The 27,590-nt window shown below is 43.5% G+C and overlaps 1 protein-coding gene across 1 annotated transcript in view; it reads left to right on the top strand.

Annotated features, from left to right (window-relative positions):
• Nucleotides 1-1,897: 1,897 nt before the first annotated feature.
• Nucleotides 1,898-27,590, top strand: part of rorb (RAR-related orphan receptor B) — a 36,410-nt gene continuing 10,717 nt past the window's right edge. The window contains exons 1-3 of the mRNA XM_021621078.3: nt 1,898-2,231; nt 26,774-26,859; nt 26,996-27,137. Coding sequence (XP_021476753.2) covers nt 2,225-2,231; nt 26,774-26,859; nt 26,996-27,137 — 235 coding nt within the window. The 5' untranslated portion in view covers nt 1,898-2,224. The remainder of the gene's footprint in view (nt 2,232-26,773; nt 26,860-26,995; nt 27,138-27,590) is intronic.

The following is a 27,590-nucleotide window of genomic DNA, read 5'->3' as shown; positions in this document are numbered from 1 at the left end:
GCAGCAGGCTAGTAGTCATTGTAGGTAGAAGAAGAATCAGGGAGGGCCATGTGCATCAGTGGCATAGGCGGTTGCCCAGGGCCCCGGCCCCAAGGTTTTTTGTTTTGTTTTTTAACAACTCAGTCGGGTCTCAACTTACTGTTGAGCATTAGATTAGTAAACTACACAAAGTGCAATTTCAAAATGTGGTTGGGCATCAGCAGTTTCCCTCTTGTTATGTCAGTCACAAACCAGGTTTCCATCCAACCTTTTTATGCGGGTAAAGTACTGAGAAAAATGTCAAGACAGGCCTGATGGAAACAGCAAATTGACAGGAAACTTTCCAGATGTCGGCAAAACAAAATAAGTATTGACAAGGTGAGATCTTTTTGTGTCGGTAAAATGTATTATGCGAGAAATGTCAGTGGAAGCGCTTTTGTGTACAAATATTGATATACTGTACGGTATTAACCATCTTATCAAAGTAAAATTCAAGTCACAATATGTTGTGTGGTCCTCCAACTACGACTCGTTGGGAAAGCATGCAGTTTATTAGGCTGCAGATGATACAAATGACGATGAACTTCACAGGGTGGTGAAAGAGCAAGGCGATGAGCTTGATGCTCCTTTCCAATAAATATCGAGGGTCTTATTCTGGTGACATGATCATCATTGCTTGGCTGCCGTTTGAGATATAAAAACAGTGTTGATCTTTTGTCCATGCTAATCTCACCATATAGACGATATCCACACTTTTATACACAACTAGTCAATTTGAGGGAAACATCTCTGGTAGGAAAATGCGCATATGATTTTTATTTCACGACACTGATTAAGGATTTGTAAATAATGGCAGGCTATGGTCCAGGTGAAGGCCATGTTGAAAAAGCATGCTCCTTCATTTCTGTCCTGATCAGACAGGTAAAAGTTGGCATGCCGACAGTTTCAGGAGTACTTGAGGCCTGGTTGTTTTGAGTACTCTACTACGATTTGAGTTACATTCCGTTATCCCCAGTTTATATTTCCTGTTTTTGAATTGTCCTGTTTGTTATTTTGTTTTGTACGTGTTCCGCACATAGCGGATAGTTTTTCAGCGACTGCACTGTAAATAAACGCCCTCGCCCTGGAAATATGCATTGGGAAATGCTTTATGTGCAGTAGAGAAGAAACATTAGACGATTAGACGTGTGTAATATCATTTGAGCCTGTATCCTCTCAAGCATTTAAACAGCTCAATTTGACTGATAAACATTCAGTATTTCAATATATATATATATAGTGCGGGTATCAATATTTTTTCAGTGGTTCTCTTTAACTACTCAATCCACAGCCATTACAGTGTTTAACATCCAGTATATTAAATATTTACCAGGGAGAGTGTTGAACCGTGTAACCAATAAACTATTTAGATTCAACCATTTTTCAAATCCCAATTCTAAATGATTTGAAAATGTGCTAGTCTAACTGATGTAGCCTAATCTAACTAAGTGTGAGAGGTTAAGGCCTGCCTATACATTACGAAATCATTTCTTTGACTGTAAATTGTCTGTGAAATGAAAGAAACGTGTGATTATGACCCCTTTCCATAGTCAACTCTAAAGATTTTTGACGATGTGGGCATGCACAGCCTGAACTCAAACGCTCCTCTTTAGTCTATAAAATGTTGTAGAAATATGGTTGTTAGATGGTTGGATGATGTGTTATTGTAGGCTAACTAACTGTTAGTAAACACCATATTAGGGAGGACGATATAACGAAAGTATCCTCACTGTTATGAAGGTACGTGCTGGATTAGGGCCTACAGTATGCTATGGGCTACTACACTGGCTCATTATTGGGGACGTCGAGAGTAGGAGGAGCAGAAAGTGCTAGTCCAATCCCTGCTCCTCTAAACCTCTCTAGCGCTCTCCCCTCCGCCGGGGGAAACAGTGAAAACCTCCCGTAGATGTTCAGGCGCAGATGTCATGTGAAAAGCCGCATGCTCGCTGAGCGGACGACACTCAAACCGTCTGACCACCTCTCCACACTCCACGGCCCGTCTCTCTGCTCCGCTCTGCCCAGCGCGTCAACAAGCACGAGTCTGTTCTGGTCTGGAATGCTTTTGCGCAGAAACAACACTCCCCGAATGAACGTGGACGACGGCAAACATTAACGTTGTTTTGTTTTTGCCCGGGGATTTTTAAAAGTATTTATGTTTGTTTCTTCATGACTGCTGCATTCGGAAGAGAGTCGCACAAACACCACCATGCGAGGTAAGGATCCGACTGCTTTTGACAGCTCATTTAAATAGCAGGCGCATCTACCCACTCACATCACTGGTATTCCCCACATCCATTCTGTACTATAGTTCTGTTGTGTGTGCGCTGTGTGAACTTTACTAGGGAAGTTTTTTATCCCAACTTGCTCATGCCTCAGTCACAATTAGCCCCAGCTTGAGAATACAACCTTTTACTGTCACTATTAAGTAACCTATTCGGATCTTTATACTGTGTGTGTGTGCGTGTGCGTGTTGTTCTCCATGAGACGTCCATGTATGGCCCATTAAACACCTTGTATACGTCCCAGTGTTGGAGTTAACTCTGAGTTAACGCAACACTATTTAGTTTGGAGGAGCGTCAAGACTTCAGATGCTCTGGCTGAATGGAGTGCCTGAATAGAGATCATCTTCACGAAGCACATCATTTGCTATTGCCGTAAACTATTTCCGTAAACTATTGCCACTGACGATTTAAAGCGGCAATTCGCAGTTGAAACAATAACAAAGCCTTTCCCACCCCCGTTTCGGCAAAAAGCTGAGGGATGGGACTGGATAAATGTAAATGGTTTAGTAGAGCGCATGACACGTTGGAACACAGAACCTGCAAGCTTGGCCCTATAGCACCATTGACTGCAGGACACACAGTCTTATACATGTTTGCTCTCTGGAAAAAAAATGCAAATACATTTTGTTTCTTTAAAGGGCAATCTGCAGTTGCAGCATCCATTTTTGGATTTAGAAATGATATGTACCCATTAATTCTTGAAGAATACAAGTTAGACATGCCTCATGAGCTTCGTTCAACTGTCGTACCCCATCAGAACCCCAAATATAAGCTTGTTGTCCATGTATAGGCTGTGTCCTACATACCTCCCTGGTGATATAGGGCCAAGCAAGGAGGTTCTGTGTTGGGAGTGCGCTCTACTAACCCATATCCATCATTCAAGCTCTGCACCGCTCCATAAGCATCGACATGCAACATTAGTGCCCCCCACGTCCAACACACACACACACACACACACACACACACACACACACACACACACACACGCGCGCGCGAGAGAGAGGGTAATGTCCCCATGTCTTCGAGACGGAAGTTCAACCCACAGCTCTCTCTCTTTTTCCCTCTTTCTCCCCTTACAATCATGCGCTTTGGATCCAAGGCCTTCAGTGCTGAATAGTAGACCTATTTTACAATTTACTCCTACAAATTATGTCAGACTAACAAAACATAGTGGCAATGCTGTTCGGTCCAATAATTGAAAATTAACATTTCCGTGATGACCAATTGTTGTCAAATTGCGTAGGTCTAGTGTTATTAATTTGTATGATCACTAGCCTATAGGCTACCTTGTGAATTGTAAAATAACAATCATCACTTAAACGGAAACCCGTGACGAAAATAAGCCTACAGGAACTATTATGATAGTGTAAAAGTATAAATAAAGTAACCAGTTTGTTCAATGAAAGACAGGTGAGGGCCTCACTTAGAGGTAGTCTAGTCTTAGAGGTAGTCTATAGCGTCTGTTGTTCCAGCCTGCATTCTCATTCCTTCGTTGTAGGTGTGTAGACCTATGACAAATGATACAAAAACGCCATTGTGTTGATATTAATAAAGTGTAGTTAAACTTAAACTGTACTGAATTATGGGCAATATTAACGTTAAACATAGATTATCAATGGCGAGCTTAATTTGAGTTTGACTTAAATATACAACATGCCTAGTACAGAAATGACTCTTAAAATAAACAACATTCAAATAATAATTATGATTATTCTGAGCCCATTGTTGAAGTTATAGCTAGCTATAAGACAATATTTAGACTAATTAATTCATATTTTTTCAAAGTGCAACAATATTCTGTGATGTTAATTAACAGTATTTTCATATTTTTACATTACTATTATTGTGTCCAATGCTATTGCTATTTGGCTTTAAAAATCAAGCAACATTAGAAGGATTAAAATACACCTCTGTTTGCCTCTGCGATTAGCAATTTAGCAGGCCTTCTCTTATAACCCTGGGGGAAAAAGAGGACGAAAACTTTGGGGAGGACGTCTATCTCTTTCGCTCTCTCTCTCGCGCTGTCTCTCTCTCTCGCGCGCAAATGACTTAACTCGTCTCTCCCCGCCCGCCTTGCATTAACTGTAGCCTACACTCACACTTTATTGGGCCTTGCGACCACTAGTGCATGGGCTTCTTGGGGGGATGCCGAAATCTCCGGCTTTATAGCTGTGGTGGGTAGAAGAGGGCCCGAAGCGTCTCTCTCTGTCCTCCTGTCTTTCTCTCTCCGTCTATCCTGCTGAACGCCCCAAAGGGTTTGTCAGATAGAATTAAATCAGTGTGCGCCACGCGGCCCCTCTCCCAACCTTCGCAGCCTGTGGAGTCTGCACTGCTCACACAGAAATGCAATCACATCCACGAGGTTATGAAAAATAGAGCCCCCCTCATATGCCTTGTTTAATTATCATTTAGCAATTGTCAAACCTCCTGTCCCGGCTGACCGACGGACGATGATGTAGCCTATACTAGAACGATAACCAAAACCAACCAGGGGAGGGAGAAAATGCTGTGGTGAAAAAGAGAAAAGTTTCTCGTCTTATACTGTTCAATTTCCGTTATTCAATGACAAGCAGTTATCCAATGACAAGAAGGAAACATTCTGAAAATAGTTATAACCTGATGCACCTGAAACGCATACAAAAAGAACGGCTCAGGGTCAAATATTTTTTACGTGCTCTTGATTAATTGTTGCTATTTTAATTTGGATTTACTGGTTGGGGTCCAATCATTTTGTTTCCCAAGTTCAACCTCCCCATACCTTTTCATTGCCAATGAAATCATTTAAAGCTATTTTGTTGAGGGCTATAAGCCTATTCTAATCATGAACACCCTACTTTTTTATTTCACAAATTGTCCTTTCGAATTGAAGATATTTGCAGATGGGTTCATTTCTTTCGGTTTGATTATGTTTGGCCAGGGGGCTTCTGGAACCAGGTGTACCTTTACACCTACACTTACTGTACACTCTCACCCTCATCCACAGTATGATGCCACCACACATGCACACATCACATGCAAACACACATGCTCACACACACATGCTCACAGATATGCATACATGCATAAGCCTAACACAGGTGACCAAACACACAATGTAATAATATGTATAAGTATGCATGTGTGTACATGCACAAATGCATTCCAACAGACACACACACAGATACACGATGACACACTACTGCAATGCAATGCCATTTTCACACAGGAGAACCCTCCCATAGACGGTATAGGTCACTGAGTTCAGTCCAGAGCAGGAGGGGGATGGGTCATGGGGGTTGGGTGTGGTCTATGTGATCCTCTCTGTGAGTGAAAGGTGTCAATCACAATCTCCAACACTTCCTCTCTATTGGAAAATACAGAATGACAGAGAGAGAGAGAGAGAGAGAGAGGGGTGACAAAGGGGGTGTGGTGGGTAGATGTGAGATGGCAACACACTCCATAATCTACAGACAGCACCACAGAAGACCCCACACGCCATCATCTCTCTGTCTGTCTCTCTCTACATCTTCTCTCTTTCTCTCTTTCTCTCTTTCTCTCTCTCTCTCTTTCTCTCTCTCTCTCTATCTCACTCCTTCTCTTTCGTGAGCACACACACACACACACACACACACACACACACACACACACACACACACACACACACACACACACACACACACACACACCCACTCTGCTTTCAACTCTGGCCTGTAAAACACAAATAGCCACAATGCCATGCATGAGGTCCCAATGCCAATAGAATTTGAGGCATCCTGCATCTGCATTGATCAGCCAATCCCGGCGTTATCAGGGGATCGATGCTTCCTGAAGGTCTACGGAAGCAATCCACAGCATAATCTATACTGTGGTGCACAGTTTAATTTACATAATCTACTCCAAATCATTTATCACATTACACGATCTATCTCATCTCCTCATCAACATTACCCACAGCTTGAACAGCATTCTCTATATTGTCATAATTAGGAACATAACACTTTATTTCACTGGGTAGCATTCATTGTGGGTAAGGAGCAGGCAACACCTTAGTTGGTGGGAGGAAACAGTATAGAGGAAAATATACTCATCGTTTGTATGTGCACAGTATGTATGTGTACGTATGTGTATGTATATATGTGTGTGTGTGTTACTGACTAATGGCCCAGTGTTATGTAACTAGGGGAAAGATTACTCAAAGCCTCGGTCAGGAGAGCTAATCCTCCACACTGAGGTGTTGCACCATTACTCACACACACATACACACACAACCACACGCACACGCACTGCACCCAATTCATCCACGTATGACTACAGTATGTATAGCCTACCTCTCTGTAACTGTGTTCCTGTCTTCCTCTATCCCCTCTGTCTCTTGGTCAGTGGTGGAAAAGTATTCAACTGTCATACTTGAGTAAAAGTAAAGAAAATATACCTTAATAGAAAATGACTCAAGTAAAAGTGAAAGTAACCCAGTAAAATACTACTTGAGTAAAGTTCTAGAAGTCTCTGGTTTTAAATATACTTAAGTACAGTGGTGGAAAAAGTACTCAACCGTCATACTTGAGTAAAATTAAAAGTAAGTAAAAGTAAAAGCTATTCATAAAATTCCTGCTATTAAGCAAAGCAGACGGCCCGATTTTTTATTTTATTTTTATGGACAGTCAGGGGCACACTCCAACACTCAGACATATTTTACAAACACAGTATTTGTGTTTAGTGTGTCTGCCAGATCAGAGGCAGTAAGGGATGACAACTTGTTATATTGATGGTGCGTGAATTGGACCATTTTGCTGTCCTGTCTGAGCAATCAAAATGTAACAAGTGCTTTTGGGTGTCAGTGAAAATGTATGGGAGTAAAAAGTACATATTTTCTTTTGGAATGTAGTGGCGCAAAAGCTGTCAAAAATAGAAATAATAAAGTAGATAGTCCAAAAGATCACTTAAGTAGTACTTCAAAGACATTCTACTTAGTTACTTTACACCACTGCGCTTGCTCTAACCCTGTGTCCCTGTCTCTCCTCACTCGACCGGTCTGCTCTTCCATCACTTGTGCTCTCAACTCAAATTAAGAGAGCTTGTGTGTGTGTGCCTGCTGTTGCATGTTTGACTTATCAGTGTGTTTGAGATAATGTTGTTAACAGCAGCCTGTAGACCGTGCTTCTCTATCAGTGTGTGGTCCCAGTAGTTCTGAGTGTGAGGGTGGCATCCAAGCGTGCTTACTTAACGACTGCTCCGTGTTGATTTTATTCGTGTGTGTGTGTGTGTGTGTGTGTGTGTGTGTGTGTGTGTGTGTGTAAGAGAGAGAGAGAGCGTGACTAGCAGTACATTGCATCTAGTTTATATTGGCTGTGAGGGATCTCTTGCTATCGCCCCAGTGCTGCCTGACCCTGAGCTAAAGAAGCAGCCTTTCTCTCTTTAGTATGTCCTTGTTAAACACACTGGAAGTATCTCTCAGTTATGCAGTGTATCCATACGCTGGCTGGTGGTGGAAGCAGAGGCACCCTGGTAGTCTGGTGGAGTGTGATGTGGTGCACTATGAGATTCAACTTTGATCTCATCAGCTCACTTTTGTTCAGTAGTAACTAGACGTGTCTATTGTGGGTGGTAGTCATCATGACGTGAGTCACGTGGATACAAGAACGGGCAAGGAAGAAAGAGAGATGGGAGAGGGAAAGAGAGATGGGAAAGGGAGATGGGAGAGGGAAAGGGAGAGGGAAAGGGAGATGGGAGAGGGAAAGAGAGATGGGAGGGGGAAAGAGAGATGGGAGAGATGGGAGAGGGAAAGAGAGATGGGAGAGGGAAAGGGAGATGGGAGAGGGAAAGGGAGATGGGAGAGGGAAAGAGATGGGAGAGGGAAAGGGAGATGGGAGAGGGAAAGAGATGGGAGAGATGGGAGAGGGAAAGAGATGGGAGAGATGGGAGAGGGAAAGAGAGATGGGAGAGGGAAAGAGAGATGGGAAAGAGAGATGGGAAAGGGAGATGGGAGAGGGAAAAAGAGATGGGAGAGGGAAAGAGAGATGGGAGAGGAGGGAAAGAGAGATGGGAGAGGGAAAGGGAGATGGAAAGGGAGATGGGAGAGGGAAAGAGAGATGGGAGAGGGAAAGAGAGATGGGAGAGGGAAAGGGAGATGGGAGAGGGAAAGAGAGATGGGAGAGATGGGAGAGGGAAAGAGAGATGGGAGAGGGAAAGGGAGATTGGAGAGGGAAAGAGAGATGGGAGAGGGAAAGAGATGGGAGAGGGAAAGATAGATGGGAGAGATGGGAGAGGGAAAGAGAGATGGGAGAGGGAAAGAGAGATGGGAGAGGGAAAGAGAGATGGGAGAGGGAAAGGGAGATGGGAGAGGGAAAGGGAGATGGGAAAGGGAGATGGGAGAGGGAAAGATAGATGGGAGAGATGGGAGAGGGAAAGAGAGATGGGAGAGGGAAAGAGAGATGGGAGAGGGAAAGAGAGATGGGAGAGGGAAAGAGAGATGGGAAAGTGAGATGGGAGAGGGAAAGTGAGATGGGAGAGGGAAAGTGAGATGGGAGAGGGAAAGAGAGATGGGAGAGGGAAAGAGAGATGGGAGAGGGAAAGGGAGATGGGAGAGGGAAAGAGAGATGGGAGAGGGAAAGGGAGAGGGAAAGAGAGATGGGAGAGGGAAAGAAAGATGGGAGAGGGAAAGAGATGGGAAAGAGAGATGGGACAGGGAAAGAGAGATGGGAAAGAGAGATGGGAAAGGGAAAGAGAGATGGGAAAGAGAGATGGGAAAGGGAGATGGGAGAGGGAAAGAGAGAGGGGAGAGGGAAAGAGAGATGGGAGAGGGAAAGAGAGATGGGAGAGATGGGAGAGGGAAAGGGAGATGGGAGAGGGAAAGAGAGATGGGAGAGGGAAAGGGAGATGGGAGAGGGAAAGAGAGATGGGAGAGGGAAAGAGAGAAGGGAGATGGGAAAGAGAGATGGGAGAGGGAAAGAGAGATGGGAGAGGGAAAGAGAGATGGGAAAGGGAGATGGGAGAGGGAAAGAGAGATGGGAGAGGGAAAGAGAGATGGGAGAGGGAGAGGGGAGGGAAAGGGAGAAGGAGGGAGAAAGGAAAAGATAAAGACAGTCAGATCGTGTGAGCGGTTAATTCAGCTTTCTGGATGTGTGCAATTCACCATCTGTGTGTGTGTGTGCGTCTATGCGGTGTCTTACTTAACAATTCAACAAGGACAGCTAATAAACAGCTAATACACAGTTAATACAATTACTTGGACACAGTGTGAAGTCAGACAGAACCCTTAGCTGTACTTTCTAGAGACATTACAGTAGCCTCCACCATTCTCAATTTAAAAAAAAAAGATTATTAATGGAAAATAAAACATTAATATATCTTGATTAGATAAGTATTCAACCCTCTGAGTCAATACATGTTTGAATCACCTTTGTCAGTTATTACAGCTGTGATTATTTCTGGGTAAGTCTCTAAGAGCTTTGCACACCTGGATTGTACAGTATTTGCCCATTATTCCTTAGGTCTATCAAGATGGTTGTTGATCATTGCTAGACAGCCATTTTCATGTCTTGCCATAGATTCTCAAGACGATTTAAGTCAAAACTGTAACTAGGCCGCTCAGTAACATTCAATGTCATCTTGGTAAGCAACCAGTGTATAATTGGCCTGGTGTTTGTCCTGCTGAAAGGTGAATTTGTCTCCCAGTGTATGTTGGAAAGCAGACTGAACAAGGTTTTCCTCTAGGATTTTGCCTGTGCTTAGCTCTATTACATTTCCTTTTATCCGAAAAAACTCCCTAGTCATTGCCGATGACAAGCATACCCATAACATGTTGCTGCCACCACCATGCTTGAAAATATGAAGAGTGGTACTCAGTGATGTGTTTGCCCCAAACATAAGACTTTCTATTCAGCATTTTACAGATAATTGTATTTGTGGGGTACAGAGACGTAGTAGTCATTTAAAAATCATGTTAAACACTATTATTGCACACAGAGTGCGTCCATGCAATTTACTATGTGACTAGTTAAGCACATTTTTACTCCTGAACTTATTCAGGCTTGACATAACAACAGGGTTGAATACTTATTGACTCAATACATTCCAGCTTTTCTATTTGTAAGTCATTTGTAAACATTTATAAAAACATGATTCCAATTTGACATTATAGTGTATTGTGACACAAAATTGCAATTTAATCCATTTTAAATTCAGACTGTAACCCAACAAAATGTGGAAAAAGTCAAGGGATGTGAATACTTTCTGAACGCGCTGTAGTGTTGCTAAATGTCCCTGTTACATTCCAGTCTTTACTATGTCCTGGGAGGAAACTAGGTGAAATTTCTGTGCACTTAATAGCGAAGGTGACCATGGCTACCATGGATGCAACTCATTTTTAGTTACCTAAAGGTCTTTTCTGAAGACTATTTTATATTATGCATTTAGCATGTATTCTACAACTCAATTAGATGCTGTAAAAAGGTATTGCCCACCATCGTATTCCATAGAAGGGAGTTTGTGGTAGCATACCTATAGCACGTACTGTGTCAACTATACTGGTGAGCTTCTAATAGGGGTTAGCGTTTTGTGAGTGGCAAAGATTAGCCTGTGTTAGCGTCAGTAGCTAATCTCATTGAGGAGATTCTCCAGGGCATCATCAGTTCTATTTCTCTCTTGTGAGCTGCGCTTCATCTTGAACCTCAGTACCAGATCTGCTGGAACTGACCTGCTGGTAGCTCCCACAATTATAAACCCTGCCCATCTGGTACTCCAGACAGGCTAAAGCAAACGCTCAACGTATTTGAAAGATTTCAAATAGTATTTTAACCAAAGTCTTCTCTAACCTCAGTGCTCAGAATAGTGTCCTTATTAAAAAAAAAGTCATATTTCATTATAGCCTCTTTGTTTTAAGCAGTGCCTTCATATTAATTTTCATAAAATACTGATATTGTGTGTCTGTGAGAGAGAGAGAGAGAAAGAGAGAGTGCAGGTGAAGCGAACACTTTGATTGTCTTTGTGATCAATTTGGCTCTTTGCGAAAGATGCCCCTGGGGCCACTTTGGGGAAAACCTTGTTAGACTGAGTTAAATTGTGGCCTGAGGCGAGCTATTAGCGTCCATCCCTGAGAGAGAGAGAGAGAGAGAGAGAGAGAGACACACACACACACACACACACACACACACACACACACACACACACACACACACACACACACACACACACACACACACACACACACACACACACACACACACACACACACACACACACACACACACACACACACACACATATTCTCTCTCTCACACACTCTCTCCCTCTCCCTCTCTCTCTGTGTCACACACACACAAGGCAAGTGGCAAGTGTTGTAGTTTGGTCCAAATATTTGTGTATGCCCACTAATTTGTCTGTGGATTACGGTAACACTTATTTTAGTATAATTGATATGTTTAGCCTCCATTCCTTTGGGTCCATGTGATTCGCTAGTGTCCTCCAGCCAAGATGTGGTAGAATCTGCAGGTTTTTAATGCTATAGCTCTCTTGTTTTCGCTCTCTTTCTCCCTATTAGTCCTACCCTCTACCCTCCCCCTCTCTCACACACAAACACACAACACGCACACACAATGTCATCTACAATTAGGATTAAGACCATAGGAAGAACAGTGTGAGGTTAAGGGAGGGTTAAGGAGCAGGCAGTGACGACAAAATCATTTTTTTCTCAAACCAGAATAGGTGGGATGCTACGATGACAGTATGTGTGTCCATGCCTCCATGTGGTTGTTGATCATTTCTAGACAGCCATTTTCATGTTTACTTATTTTTGTACACTCCAGCAAATACATGATTTGGATCATTCTTATCATTATCTCTGCACACAGTGTGTAGGCTACCCCTGCTCTCAGAGCAGAGGGGGAGAGACCAGGTGCTGTGGTCACACACATCATCCTTGAACTTGTTCCTTCCAGTCCGATGCACTCCCCCCCTCTCTCAGGCCTGAAAGAAAGGTCAGAGGTCAATCCCGGAGAGGCCTTACAAGTCACAGAGGATGGTGTTGGGAAGGAGATGGCACAGTGTACTTGAGAGGTAGACCTGAGGGGGCAGGGGGTGGGAGGGACAGGTTGGGGGCGATGGGATTGGGTCCACCCTGTGGAGTATTTCCCACGCCTCCTTTGCATGCCTCCCCATCTCAGGGTCACTCACTAGGAACCCCACAATGTGTTGTGTGGGCTTCACTTCTAGTGGGCAGGGGGGTGGAGGCATGCAAGGGAGACGTGGGAAATACTCCACAGGGTGGAGAAAAATACTGTATACTCATGCACACATTTGTAGTTAAAACATAGGATGTATCAACGCTATATAAACACTGTCGTGTGCATATATATGAGTGCATTTGTACGTGTGTATACATATGTACACTTTTGTGCGCGTGCATGTGTGTCTGTGTGTGTGAATCGATGCGTTGAATGTCAGCCAGTGGCCCCCTTCTGTTCCCTCTCTGGGGTGTACAATCGGAGCACAGAGCTGGATTCCATGAGCCCAGCTGATCCCAGACCTGCCCCATGAGCAATTACCCACAGAGCATTGCGGCAAACTGGACAAGCCTGTGCCCTCTTACACATGGGAGGGGAGGAGGGCAAGGGGGGGAGTAACTAACATCCTTGATGCATCATGGCTACTGTCAACTGGACAAAGACATGTTTGCCCCCACAACACAGGGCAGGCATCAGGGAAGGGGATGGGGGATAGTTCCCTACTTGCCTGCCCTGTGTTACTCTTCACTCCAGCAGACTGTACGGAGCCCATGGAGACAGTGCCAACCATACAGACAGGTCTGAGTAATTACCTACAATACCCGGCTGCTGCCATGATGCCAGAGCTGTTCAAGTGGGTCAATGTAGCCGTTGCTGACCCTAGTGAAAACACAGGTGTGTGTGTGTGTGTGTGTGTGTGTGTGTGTGTGTGAGCAGCAATACAAGTAGCTACATAACCCCTATTGTTGCTACTCCACACTCCCATCCCATGTAACAGCATGCTGAACATAGTACAGCCCCGGGTGTGTTTTTTTTTGTAGCTAGTCCCCTCTAGTTAATAGATGAAACATGCATGTCCAATCTGCCCCTCCTGTTCACCCTTACACAAATAGCCCCTACGGCTGTTGAAATACAGCAACACCTAGTGGTAGAAAGATCACCCCACAGTTTATTGCTGTTCTAAGAAGGGCTTGTATTGTGCTTGGTATTGATGTGTTTTTTTAATGGGGGGGGGGGGGGGGGGGGTGGATCAGCTATGAAATTAGCAGATAGAATTGGAGTCTATCAAATACCATTACTGCATCATTTCTAATCCCCTTTTTATATAGGTTTGATTATGCCCCTACTCGCCTCTTTCCTAGTTGAAGGACTTGGTGGAAAACATTACAATTCAATATATAATGTTTATTTCCTAATCATACTGGACTCCACATTTATCAGCCAATCAACCAATCACTCTAATCTTAATTCCATCACTCAGATTTCCACAGACTAACCCATCTTTGCCATCTTGCCTACCTGACTAACCCATCTTGCCCAGGTAGGTGAAGGACCTCACATCCTCCAGTGGTTCTTTGAGGGTGATTTGGATTGGTTGTTTTATTGAACCTTTATTTAACTAGACAGGTCAGTTAAGAACAAATTCTTATTTACAATGAAGACCTACCAAAAGGCCTCTCCTGCAGGGACGGGGAGCCTGGGATTAAAATAAAGAAATAGAATATAAATATAGGACGAAAAACACATCACAACAAGACAGACAACACTACATAAAGAGACCTAAAACAACAACATAGCAAGGCAGCAACACATGACAGCACAGCATGGTAGCAACACAACACGACAACAACATCGTGGCAACACAACATGGTAGCTGCACAAAACATGGTACAAACATTATTGGGCACAGACAACAGCACAAAGGGCAAGAAGGTAGAGACAGCAATGCATCACACAAAGCAGCCACAACTGTCTGTAAGAGTGTCCATGATTGAGTCTGAATGAAGAGCTTGAGCTAAAACTGTCCAGTTTGAGTGTTTGTTGCAGCTCGTTCCAGTCGCTAGCTGCAGCAAACTGAAAAGAGGAGCGACTTAGGGATGTGTGTGCTTTGGGGACCTTTAACAGAATGTGACTGGCGGAACGGGTGTTGTATGTGGAGGATGAGGGCTGCAGTAGATATCTCAGATAGGGGGGAGTGAGGCCTAAGAGGGTTTTATAAATACGTATCAACCAGTGGGTCTTGTGACAGATATACAGAGACGACCAGTTTACAGAGGAGTATAAAAGGAGTGGCAAATCTGATGGCCGAATGGTAAAGAACATCTTGCCGCTCTAGAGCACCCTTATCTGCCGATCTATGTATTGTGTTTCCCTTGGTGACAGGCAGTGGCTGAGACAGCAGATTTTTTGACTTTATAAACTGTACTCTTTGAGAGAGGTAGTTAGCAAACGAGGCAAAAGACCCCTCAGAGACACCAATACTCCTTAGCCGGCCCAGAAGAATGGAATGGTCTACCGTATCAAAAGCTTTGGCCAAGTCAATAAAAATAGTAGCACAACATTGCTTAGAATCAAGGGCAATGGTGACATTATTGAGGACCATTATTGAGGTTGCAGTAACACATCCATAACCTGAGCGGAAACCAGATTGCATTCCCAAGTGAACACTATAGAAATCAAGAAAGCCAGTCAGTTGATTATTGACAAGTTTTTCCAACACTTTTGATAAACAGGGCAAATAGGCCTATTTCTATTTCTATCTTCCTATCACAGTTAGGATCAGCTTGATCTCCCCCTTTAAATAAAGGACGAACCGTGGCTGCCTTCCAAACAATGGGAACCTCCCCAAAAAGGAGAGACAGGCTTGGCGATGATAGGGGCAACAACCTTAAAGAAGAAAGGGGTCTGACCCAGATGGATTTTTGGGGTCAAGTTTAAGGAGATCCTTTAGCACCTCGGACTCAGTGACTGCCTGCAGCGAGAGACTTTGTAGCGGGGCAGGGGGAAAAGGGAGAAGCATCGGGGATAGTCGCATTAGAAGGGGTGTGTCATGTGTCAGTGTGGAGCGGTGAGGATGGAGTCAGGCGCAGGACACAGAACTGAGTAAAATAACATACTTTACTCAAAAAGAACCAACCATAAAATTCCACGCAGGGAAAACACACCATAACACAGCAGTCTACTAACACTCAACAAGAAACAATCACGCACAAAACATATTGGGAACCAGAGGGTTAAATAGGGGAAATAATTATAATGTAATGGGAACCAGGTGTGTACAATCAAGACAAAACAAATAGAAAAAGAAAAAGAAAGAACGGTGGCAGCTAGAAAGCCGGTGACAACGACCGCCGAACGCCGCCCGAACAAGGAGAGGCAACAACTTTGGCGGACGTCGTGACAGGGTGGGAGATGAGGAAATGTTGGATGGGCAAGGAGGCAAATAGGAATCCTGACTTAATCAAGTGGTGATTAAAGAGCTCAGCCATGTGCTTCTTGTCAGTAACAACCACATCATCAACATTAAGGGACATGGGCAGCTGTGAGGAGGAGGGTTTATTCTCCAGGTCTTTTAACCGTTTCCCAGAACGTCTTGGGGTTAGACCCATAGAGAGAGAACTGCTCCTTAAAGTAACTACCTTTGGCCTTCCGGATAGCCTGAGTGCACTTATTTCTCATTTGCCTGAACGAGAGCCAGTCAGCCTGAGTATGCGGGTGCCGAACCTTTCACCAAATGCAATTCTTGGAGGTGGAGTAATTCTGCAAGATCACAGTCGAACCAGGGGCTGAACAGTTGTTGAGCCTTATTATCTTGGTTTTGTTTCTGTGGATATGGAGTCCTAGTTGGGCTGATGTGGTGTCCAGGTCTGGTATTGTATCTTGTATTTGCTCTTGACTGTGTGACAGGAGTGCTAGATCGTCTGCAAAGTTGAGGTCGTCAAACCGTGTCCATAGAAACCACCGAAAAGGAATGGTGACCGGAGACATCCCTCTGCTTGTTGTGCCATCATAAGTGGTGCAGATTTATATAATAGTTTAAATTGAAAAGAACAGATTGATGCTTCAGTTGTTGTTTTGTATATCAGTTCATAAACCCCGATGCCATGATTTTGGCACATACAACAAGTTCCCAACAATCTTGAATTCGAAGCGGCATAGTTATCAAGCCTCTCGACTTTAAGTGAAACTGATACATTTTAGGCCGTGCGTTGTTTTTCCTTGGAGGCAGACAAATCATTTAATTCCTTTCTCTTTTGAGTAATTGCCTCTTCCATTTTTGTGGCAGAGCTTCAATGAGTTGGCTATAATTTGGGATGGAATATACATCTCCATACACCCTTTGTTAATAGCTTGTGTGACAGTTTTACCTTCCAATGTCATTCAGAAACATGGTATTTTATGCATTTCTCCCAAGAAAATGTCCTCTATTAGTGCATTTGGAGTTTTAACCACGTTATGTGCTGTAATACTTGTTCTGCCTCATCTGGAGGATGAAATTGGAATTGTAACCAACTCTGTATTGCTTCATTTAAAAAGGATCATACTTTAAGCAGGGATCCATTATCAGTCCACCGGAAATGGTTGGTTTTAATCAGTATAACGGCAAAAAAGACCACTTTGAACCTCGGATGTGCCTCTCTTAGTAGTCTGCTGCAAAACCAGTTTGGATTTAAATATCATTCTGAGAGAGGTTTAATGCCTTAATATGTCCTAATTTTAACCCTCCTAACTCATGTTCATAATACAAAGGTGGCCGTTTAATGTTTTGCCATGGCTTGAAAAAGGACTCCTGGAGTCAGCAGAGTCATGAATAAATATGGAACCTGCGGTATCAATAGGACATTAATCTGGGTCATTTTGCCGTAGATGGACAGGTATTTCCCTTTCCACAGTTTCAACATCCTATCTATTTTTAAGTTTTCTGGGATATGTACATCAAGCACATCAACTTCAACTTCCGCCCATTTAATCAGGAGACCACATGGCAATTTCAAGTTTTGATGTTGTCTTGCTTTGTGTGTGTGTGTGTGTGTGTTCTTTATAAATTGAGTTATGGTAAGCCAGTGCTCATGTACGGATGCTCCCATCTCCTCTAATGAAGCTAATTAAGGCTCTATTTAGAGAGTTGGGAACCCAGGAGACTGAGTGGAGTTCCTCACTTCATTAAAAATCAATTAACACACTCCACGTGCCAGTTCACTACACATCACTCACTGCACCAACCAGACTACCCTACAAAATTGTCTCCCTTACTTTTTTGTAACCCACCTGTCTGTCTGTCTGTCTGTCTCTCTGTTTGTTGGTGTCTGTGTCTCTTGTTCTCTCTCTCTCTCTTTGAGGAGATTGTGGGGCTGAGCTCCTCTTAGCCATGGAATCGCCAGCGCTGCACTCTTACATAACCTTTGGATAACAAACAGCCAGCCAGTCAGAGGGTCAGAGGGCAGCCACGCACACACAGCCAGCCAGTCAGAGGGCCTAGGAATCATTCAGGCAGCTATTTATCTGCTATCTATATGCTATCTATCTGTTCTAAACTCATGTAGAATAGGATCCTGAAGCACGTGTTCCATATATACAGTAGTAACTGCACTCAATGTACCTGTCTGCAGTACTACTACGTAAATACACCGTTTTAGAGCCACTTGATTTGACTTGGTGAAAAATGCAACCATAGTGTTGGTGCACCAAGTGAGAGGAGGCAGTAAGAAGGGTAGGATGGTGATGGTAAGCAAGAAATACTCCATAGTTTGGTGACATCACTTCCTGTAGGCGTGTGTGTGACCGCTCAGCAAATCATTACTCTGACAGGCAGACGACAGAAGCGAGTGGGTGGTCGTCTTAGCAACAGCCAAGCTGTCACGACTGGCTCCTTATTCCACCTGACAGGCCCGGTGGCTATGCACACACACTCTCTAACACACACACACACATTCTGAAACACACAATCTCTAACACACAGAGACATACACACAAACACACAGACACTCTCAAACACACACATAAGAATACAGACGCCTACACACATTCACATACACAAAATCACCCAAAAGCTTACACACTCATACACACTCACCCACATGAACACAGAAATACTGACAGCTGGATTATAATCTTTGTCGGTTCACACACCCCTCAAAACATTATTATAAACTGTAGACTGGTCAGTTGATAAATGCGTTTTTAAGATGTCCTTCCTTGAAGTTCAATTAGGAGTTGTTCCTAAAGGAGCTACAAAGAGACTTTCTGGGGAATATAGCAGAACGTGGTTGTAAATGAGAGCGGCTGAACACACACACAAACACAGAGTGTTGTTCTCTCTTTTACTGCCATTTCCTGAGGCACAACTGACCTGTTTTTCACACTATAAATAGACATCTTCACTGCATCACACTGTTTGTATGTTCTTTCCCAGTCCGGCCCAGTCCAGCCCGCTGCGCTGACCCAGTTTGGCACTGGCCAGGAACTGGTGGAAATGGGTCACCTCTAGAACAAACCCAGAGAGTCCTTCCTTCATAACACTCCCAGTCCCAGTCCACACACACACACATGCACCCCCCCCCACCAGACACACAGTTAATGACTCATTCACAATGGGTATGTAGGGCTTGTAGATCGATAAGGGAAAGGAATAGGTGGAAGATTATATAAATGGGGGTAGATACAAACTGTCCTGTCTGCTGAGGGTTTTCAGCTCTCAAGAGGGCCTTGTCTTACCCCTACAAACTGTCCTGTCTGCTGAGGGTTTTCAGCTCTCAAGAGGGCCTTGTTTTAACCCCTTCTGTCTGTCTGTCTGTCTGTCTGTCGTCAGGATCTAAATAACCTTTTGTCACCACATGGTCTTAGACTCCGGGGTCACAGAGGTCAGGGTCATTAAACCCGCAGTCGGACCCTCTCTTACTCAGGCTTTTTGGGGGGAGTGGGACATCCCTCCCTGGGTAAAGAGGTACAAGACAGCCACAGCTTAGGCAGCAGACAACTCTGAGTAGTCATTATCTCCCTGAGCTAATCCCATTATGACACTATACACACACAGATGACATACAAACCACATACACACACTCCATAAACACTGCTGATGCAGTGACGTAAACCAATCATTAACACACACACATTAAAACACCTGTTATCCTGTTGTAGCTGCAACACAGAGCGGTGTGTGTAGGCTACATGTGTTTATGCATGTGTCTCCGCGGAAAATGAAAACGGATGCCATAGGTAAGACATACTTTTGGACATTGCCTTTGACCACAAATTACTACACTCATAGGCTAAAACGTTAGATGTAATTTCTCTGTGTACTTTGTATAGTGTACAGTTTTTCTGTTATTGCTCTACCACAGATTGTAATGAATCATTGGTTGTGTTCATTAGGGCACACGTAAAAAAAAGAATGTTTGCAACGTAAAAGAAAAACTAGTGTTTCTTATTGGACAAATCCAGGTAGTCCCTTCCTTTTTCTGTCAATTTTTCTTCCGTTTGGTTCCAAATGAACACAACCCAGTTGGGGTCCCTTGTCGAATGTTCAGGAATGGCTCAAGGACTGCAACATTTACCTGGAGCTAACTCTGCAAATAGCACTGCTGGGTGATTTGAAAAATCTAAGTCAATCGATCAATAATATAATAATACTTTTGGCAAAAATGTTTCTTTCATTTACAATCTGTAAAATGTATGAGAATAAGAAAGGTTCAGAACTTTTGTGAAACATCACAGCACAGTTTAAAAATATATGACAAATAGAAATCAAAACTGGATGGTCTTGAGAGATAGATGGGAGGGGTTGAGGGAAGCTCAAGGATTGGATTAAAAACAAAAGAGAACTACTGTAAAATGCATTGTGTCCGTAAAATGTATACAGTATGTATAAGCTGGAAGTAGAAGCCTAGGTGTTGTTGTCCATTAGTTTACTCCAATTAGGGGAGGGGTAGTAGGGTTAGGGGAAAATAGTAATACAAATAATAATAATAATTTAAAATATATATATATATATATATATGTGTGTGTACAGTACCAGTCAAGTTGGGAAACACCTACTCATTCAAGGGTTTTTCTTTATTTGACTATTTTCTACATTGTAGAATAATAGTGAAGACATCAACACTATGAAACAACACATATGGAATCATTTAGTAACCAAAAAAGTGTTAAACAAATCAAAATATATTTTATATTTGAGATTATTCAAATAGCCACCCTTTGCCTTGACAGCTTTGCACACTCTTGGCATTCTCTCAACCAGCATAGATATGCCAATAGTGGACAACCTTGTTTTACTCCTCTTGAGAGTTTAAAACTTTCTGATAAGTTATTTACTACTTTACAACTAGGGATACTATACATGACTTTAACCCATTTTATAAGAGACTCTTGAAAAATTCTTCAAATTTTCTATATTGACTGACCTTCATGTCTAAAAGTAATGATGGACTGTAATTTCTCTTTGCTTATTTGAGCAGTTCTTGCCATAATATGGACTTGGTATTTCACCAAATAGGCCTATATTCTGTGTACCACCCCTACCTTGTCACAACACAACTGATTGGCTCACACATTAAAAAGGAAAGAAATTCCACCAATTAACCTTTAACAAGGCACACCTGTTAATTGAAATGCATTCCAGTTGATTACCTCATGAAACTAGTTGAGAGAATGCCAAGAGTGTGCAAAGCTGTCATCAAGGCAAAGGGTGGCTACTTTGAAGAATCTGAAATATAAACTATATTTTGATTTGTTTAACACTTTTTTTGGTTACTACATGATTCCATATGTGTTATTTCAAAGTTTTAATGTCTTCACCATTATTCTACAATGTAGAAAATAGTACAAATTAAGCAAAACCCTGGAATGAGTAGGTGTGTCCAAGCTTTTGACTGGTGCATACAGTGCATTCGGACAGTATTCAGACACCTAGACTTTTTCCACATTTTGTTACGTTACAGCCTTATTCTAAAATGGATGAAATAAAAATATACACACAATAAGCCATAATGACAAAGCAAAAACAGGTTTTTAAAAAACAGAAATATCACAAGTTCTTACATAAGTATTCAGACACTTTACTCAGTAATTTGTTGAAGAACCTTTGGCAGTGATTACAGCCTCGAGTCTTCTTGAGAATGACACTACAAGCTTGGCACACTTGTATTTGGGGAGTTTCTCCCATTCTTCTCTGCAGATCCTCTCAATCTCATGTCAGGTTGGATGGGGGAGCGTTACTGCACTGCTATTTTAAGGTCTCTGCATTGATGTTCGATCGGGTTCAAGTCCGGGCTCTGACTGGGCCACTCAAGGACATTCAGAGACTTGTCCCGAAGCCACTCCTGCGTTGTCTTGGCAGTGTGCTTAGGGTCGTTGTCCTTTTGGAAGGCGAACCTTTGTCCCAGTCTGAGGTCCTGAGCACTCTGGAGCAGGTTTTCATCAAGGATCTCGCTGTACTTTGCTCCTTTCATCTTTCCCTCAATCCTGACTAGTCTCCCAGTCCCTGCCGCTGAAAAACATCCCCACAGCATGATGCTGCCACCACCATGCTTCACCGCAGGGATGGTGCCAGGTTTCCTCCAGATGTGGTGCTTGACATTCATGCCAAAAATATATTTGGAGCTCTGTCTGGGGGATCTTCAATGCTGCAGAAATATTTTGGTACCCTTCCCTAGATCTGTGCCTCGACACAATCCTGTCTTGGAGCTTCGACCTCATGGCTTGGTGTTTGCTATGGCATGCACTGTCAACTGCCTAGAAGGCCAGCATCCCGGAGTCGCCTCTTCACTGTTGACGTTGAGACTGGTGTTTTGTGTTGACTATTTAATGAAGCTGCCAGTTGAGGACTTGTGAGGAGTCTGTTTCTCAAACTAGACACTCTAATGTACTTGTCCTCTTGATCAGTTGTGCACCGGGGCCTCCCACTCCTCTTTCTATTCTGGCTAGAGACCATTTGCGCTGTTCTGTGAAGGGAGTAGTACACAGCATTGTACAAGATCTTCAGTTTCTTGGCAATTTCTCGCATGGAATAGCCTTCATTTCTCAGAAGGATAGACTGACGAGCTTCAGAAGAAAGTTATTTGTTTCTGGCCATTTTGAGCCTGTAATCGAACCCACAAATGCTGATGCTCCAGATACTCAACTAGTCTAAAGAAGTCCAGTTTTATTGCTTCTTTAATCAGGACAACAGTTTTCAGCTGTGCTAACAAAATTGCAAAGGGTTTTCTAATGAGCAATTAGCCTTTTAAAATAATATACTTGAATAGTGAACACAACATGCCATTGGAACACAGGAGTAATGGTTGCTGATAATGGGCCTATGTAGATAGTCCATAAAAAAAATCGGCCATTTCCAGCTACAATAGTCATTTACAACATTAACAATGTCTACACTGTATTTCTACACTCAATTTGATGTTATTTTAATGGACACATTTTTTTGCTTTTCTTTCAAAAACAAGGACATTTCTAAGTGACCCCTAACTTTTGAATGGTCGTGTGTGTATATATATATATATATATATATATATATATATATATATATATATATATATATATATATATATATATATATATATATATATATATATGAATGTTGCCTCCCATTTAAGTGTATTGTGATGGTAATTGTTAGGTTGAGGTTGCTAGCCACAATTTTATATTCAACCTAGCCTATCTTTTAACTAGCTAACGTTTGCTAGCTAGCTTGACTTGCAGTAAAGTTAGAGAAACATTTCAAGAAAAAAGTAACTAAACAAAACATGTTTTATCATCACCTGAATTGTCTGTTAATAACCATCTTACCCGATTCTACCAGGTTCAGGTACAGAAAGAATATTGGGGAATTGGTGCTTTGGATAGGCCAGTGTGCATCGCAAGGAAACAGCTTGGGAGGAAGGAAGTCATTTAGGATTAGATTGAGTGTCTAATCTCTTTATAGTGAGTGTGCAGTGTTAGCAGATATGTGCCACCTATCGCTCAATCTATCTGTCACTCTCCTTCTCTGTCTTGAACTACGTGGCTACACTGGTTACTGTGGTCACTGGACACTCCTAATGGTTTCTGTGTGTGGCGATTTCAGACCTACAGTACACAGTTCAGTCCCACAGTACACTACGTTTACAATGCGAGTGAGTGAATAAAGGAAGATACTTTGGTGATGTAACCCCACTACAATCCTGGGAGCACATCTAAGGACCCCTGCTCATCGTCCTGACATAAAGTCTGTCACTAGTGTTCCTGTCATTACCACTACAAAAAAAACACTGCTAAAATTAACAGGATGTCCCAATGTCACAGTGACCTGCTGACTGGAGAGGTTCCTTCTGATTGGGAGTGCTGTGCCCCCTCACTGGGTCATATGTGACAGAAACACACACACACACACACACACACACACACACACACACACACACTAATGAGCCCCCCGACAGTGGGGGAAAAGTTGAGCGGCCATTAACACTGGTACAGTACAGGCAAGTGTACTTCCGGCGCCGACAGAGATGGCCGCCTCGCTTCGCGTTCCTAGGAAACTATGCAGTGTTTTGATTTTTTATGTGTTATTTCTTACATTAGTACACCAGGTCATCTTAGGTTTCATTACATACAGTCGAGAAGAACTACTGAATATAAGATCAGCGTCAACTCACCATCAGTACGACCAAGAATATGTTTTTCGCGACGCGGATCCTGTGTTCTGCCTTTCACCCAGGACAACGGAATGGATCCCATGCAGCGACCCAAAAAAACGACTCCGAAAAAGAGGGAAACGAGGCGGTCTTCTGGTCAGACTCCGGAGACGGGCACATCGTGCACCACTCCCTAGCATTCTTCTCGCCACTGTCCAGTCTCTTGACAACAAGGTTGATGAAATCCGAGCAAGGGTAGCATTCCAGAGGGACATCAGAGACTGTAACGTTCTTTGCTTCACGGAAACATGGCTCACTGGAGAGATCCTATCGGAGGCGGTGCAGCCAGCGGGTTTCTCCACGCATCGCGCCGACAGAAACAAACATCTTTCTGGTAAGAAGAGGGGCGGGGGTGTATGCCTTATGGCTAACGAGACATGGTGTGATGAAAGAAACATACAGGAACTCAAATCCTTCTGTTCACATGTTTCTGGGACATGTTTCGTATTGCGTCAGATAACAATATTGACGAATACGCTGATTCGGTGTGCGAGTTCGTGCGTTGAAGATGTCGTTCCCATAGCAACGATTAAAACATTCCCTAACCAGAAACCGTGGATTGATGGCAGCATTCGCGTGAAACTGAAAGTGCGAACCACTGCTTTTAATCAGGGCAAGGTGACTCGTAACATGACCGAATACAAACAGTGCAGCTATTCCCTCCGCAAGGCTATCAAACAAGCTAAGCGTCAGTACAGAGACAAAGTAGAATCTCAATTCAACGGCTCAGACACAAGAGGTATGTGGCAGGGTCTACAGTCAATCACGGACTACAAGAAGAAATCCAGCCCAGTCACGGACCAGGATGTCCTGCTCCCAGGCAGACTAAATAACTTTTTTGCTCGCTTTGAGGACAATACAGTGCCACTGACACGGCCTGCAACGAAAACATGCGGACTCTCCTTCACTGCAGCCGAGGTGAGTAAGACATTTAAACGTGTTAACCCTCGCAAGGCTGCAGGCCCAGACGGCATCCCCAGCCGCGCACTCAGAGCATGCGCAGACCAGCTGGCCGGTGTGTTTACGGACATATTCAATCAATCCCTATACCAGTCTGCTGTTCCCACATGCTTCAAGAGGGCCACCACTGTTCCTGTTCCCAAGAAAGCTAAGGTAACTGAGCAAAACGACTACCGCCCCGTAGCACTCACTTCCGTCATCATGAAGTGCTTTGAGAGACTAGTCAAGGACCATATCACCTCCACCCTACCCGACACCCTAGACCCACTCCAATTTGCTTACCGCCCAAATAGGTCCACAGACGATGCAATCTCAACCACACTGCACACTGCCCTAACCCATCTGGACAAAAGGAATACCTATGTGAGAATGCTGTTGTCTGGGTCTGGGTCTCGACCCCGCCCTGTGCAACTGGGTACTGGACTTCCTGACGGGCCGCCCCCAGGTGGTGAGGGTAGGCAACAACATCTCCACCCCGCTGATCCTCAACACTGGGGCCCCACAAGGCTGCGTTCTGAGCCATCTCCTGTACTCCCTGTTCACCCACGACTGCGTGGCCACGCACGCCTCCAACTCAATCATCAAGTTTGCGGACGACACAACAGTGGTAGGCTTGATTACCAACAACGACGAGACGGCCTACAGGGAGGAGGTGAGGGCCCTCGGAGTGTGGTGTCAGGAAAATAACCTCACACTCAACGTCAACAAAACTAAGGAGATGATTGTGGACTTCAGGAAACAGCAGAGGGAACACCCCCCTATCCACATCGATGGAACAGTAGTGGAGAGGGTAGCAAGTTTTAAGTTCCTCGGCATACACATCACAGACAAACTGAATTGGTCCACTCACACAGACAGCATCGTGAAGAAGGCGCAGCAGCGCCTCTTCAACCTCAGGAGGCTGAAGAAATTTGGTTTGTCACCAAAAGCACTCACAAACTTCTACAGATGCACAATCGAGAGCATCCTGGCGGGCTGTATCACCGCCTGGTACGGCAACTGCTCCGCCCACAACCGTAAGGCTCTCCAGAGGGTAGTGAGGTCTGCACAACGCATCACCGGGGGCAAACTACCTGCCCTCCAGGACACCTATACCACCCGATGTTACAGGAAGGCCATAAAGATCATCAAGGACATCAACCACCTGAGCCACTGCCTGTTCACCCCGCTATCATCCAGAAGGCGAGGTCAGTACAGGTGCATCAAAGCTGGGACCGAGAGACTGAAAAACAGCTTCTATCTCAAGGCCATCAGACTGTTAAACAGCCACCACTAACATTGAGTGGCTGCTGCCAACACACTGACACTGACACTGACTCAACTCCAGCCACTTTAATAATGGGAATTGATGGGAAATGATGTAAATATATCACTAGCCACTTTAAACAATGCTACCTTATATAATGTTACTTACCCTACATTATTCATCTCATATGCATACGTATATACTGTACTCTATATATCATCGACTGCATCCTTATGTAATACATGTATCACTAGCCACTTTAACTATGCCACTTTGTTTACATACTCACCTCATGTATATACTGTACTCGATACCATCTACTGTATCCTGCCTATGCTGCTCTGTACCATCACTCATTCATATATCCTTATGTACATATTCTTTATCCCCTTACACTGTGTATAAGACAGTAGTTTTGGAATTGTTAGTTAGATTACTTGTTGGTTATTACTGCATTGTCGGAACTAGAAGCACAAGCATTTCGCTACACTCGCATTAATATCTGCTAACCATGTGTATGTGACAAATAAAATTTGATTTGATTTGAAGTGTGTGTGATCCAATAAAACGGTTATGTAACTCAGGTATGTGTGTTTTCCCCTCCCCTCTCTCTGTTCACAGCCCAAATCGAAGTTATACCATGCAAAATTTGCGGAGACAAGTCATCAGGAATCCACTATGGAGTCATCACATGTGAGGGGTGCAAAGTGAGTTGTCAACACAGCTCTGTTGTTCCCTCTGTCCATCCTTCTCCTCTGTCATTTTGTTTTATATCTTCTTTCCTATATTTTCCTTTATTTACAAAACATTGACTGACCGCTCGTGTTTGTGGTTGTCCTGTAGGGGTTCTTCAGACGTAGTCAGCAGAACAACGCCGCCTACTCCTGCCCTCGCCAGAGGAACTGTCTGATCGACAGGACCAACCGAAACCGCTGCCAACACTGCCGCTTACAGAAGTGTCTCGCACTCGGAATGTCCAGAGATGGTGAGACCGCTTCGACACACACATGAACGTATACACAAATACATACACAAACACAAGTGTAGACACTTGCTTACGTAAAGGGATAGTTTGCGATTTTGACAATGAAGCCCTTCATCTATTTCCCTAGAGTCAGATAAACTCGTGGATACCATTTTTGTCTCTGCGTCCAGTATGTAAGTTCGAGGTAGTTTCGCGAGCCAATGTTAACTAGCTTAGCGCAAAAACTGAAAGGATTTGGTTACAGCTAGCATGCTAGCGCTAACGCTAGTTACCATTGGCTTGCGAAACTACCTCAAACTTCCTTCATACTGGGCGCAGAAACAAAAATGGTATCCACAAGTTTATCTGACTCTATGGAAATAGATGAAGGGCTTCATTGTCAAAATCACAAACTATCCCTTTAAGATTGTCAAATACTACTGTAATCTCTGGAATGTAAAAGCACAGGTGAAG

The sequence above is a fragment of the Oncorhynchus mykiss genome, chromosome 11, assembly GCF_057628025.1.
Source record: "Oncorhynchus mykiss isolate SJ-2025 chromosome 11, ASM5762802v1, whole genome shotgun sequence".
Taxonomy (NCBI): domain Eukaryota; kingdom Metazoa; phylum Chordata; class Actinopteri; order Salmoniformes; family Salmonidae; genus Oncorhynchus; species Oncorhynchus mykiss.
The sequence above is the reverse complement of the archived record's forward strand: the minus strand, read 5'-3'. Positions and strand labels throughout refer to the sequence as shown.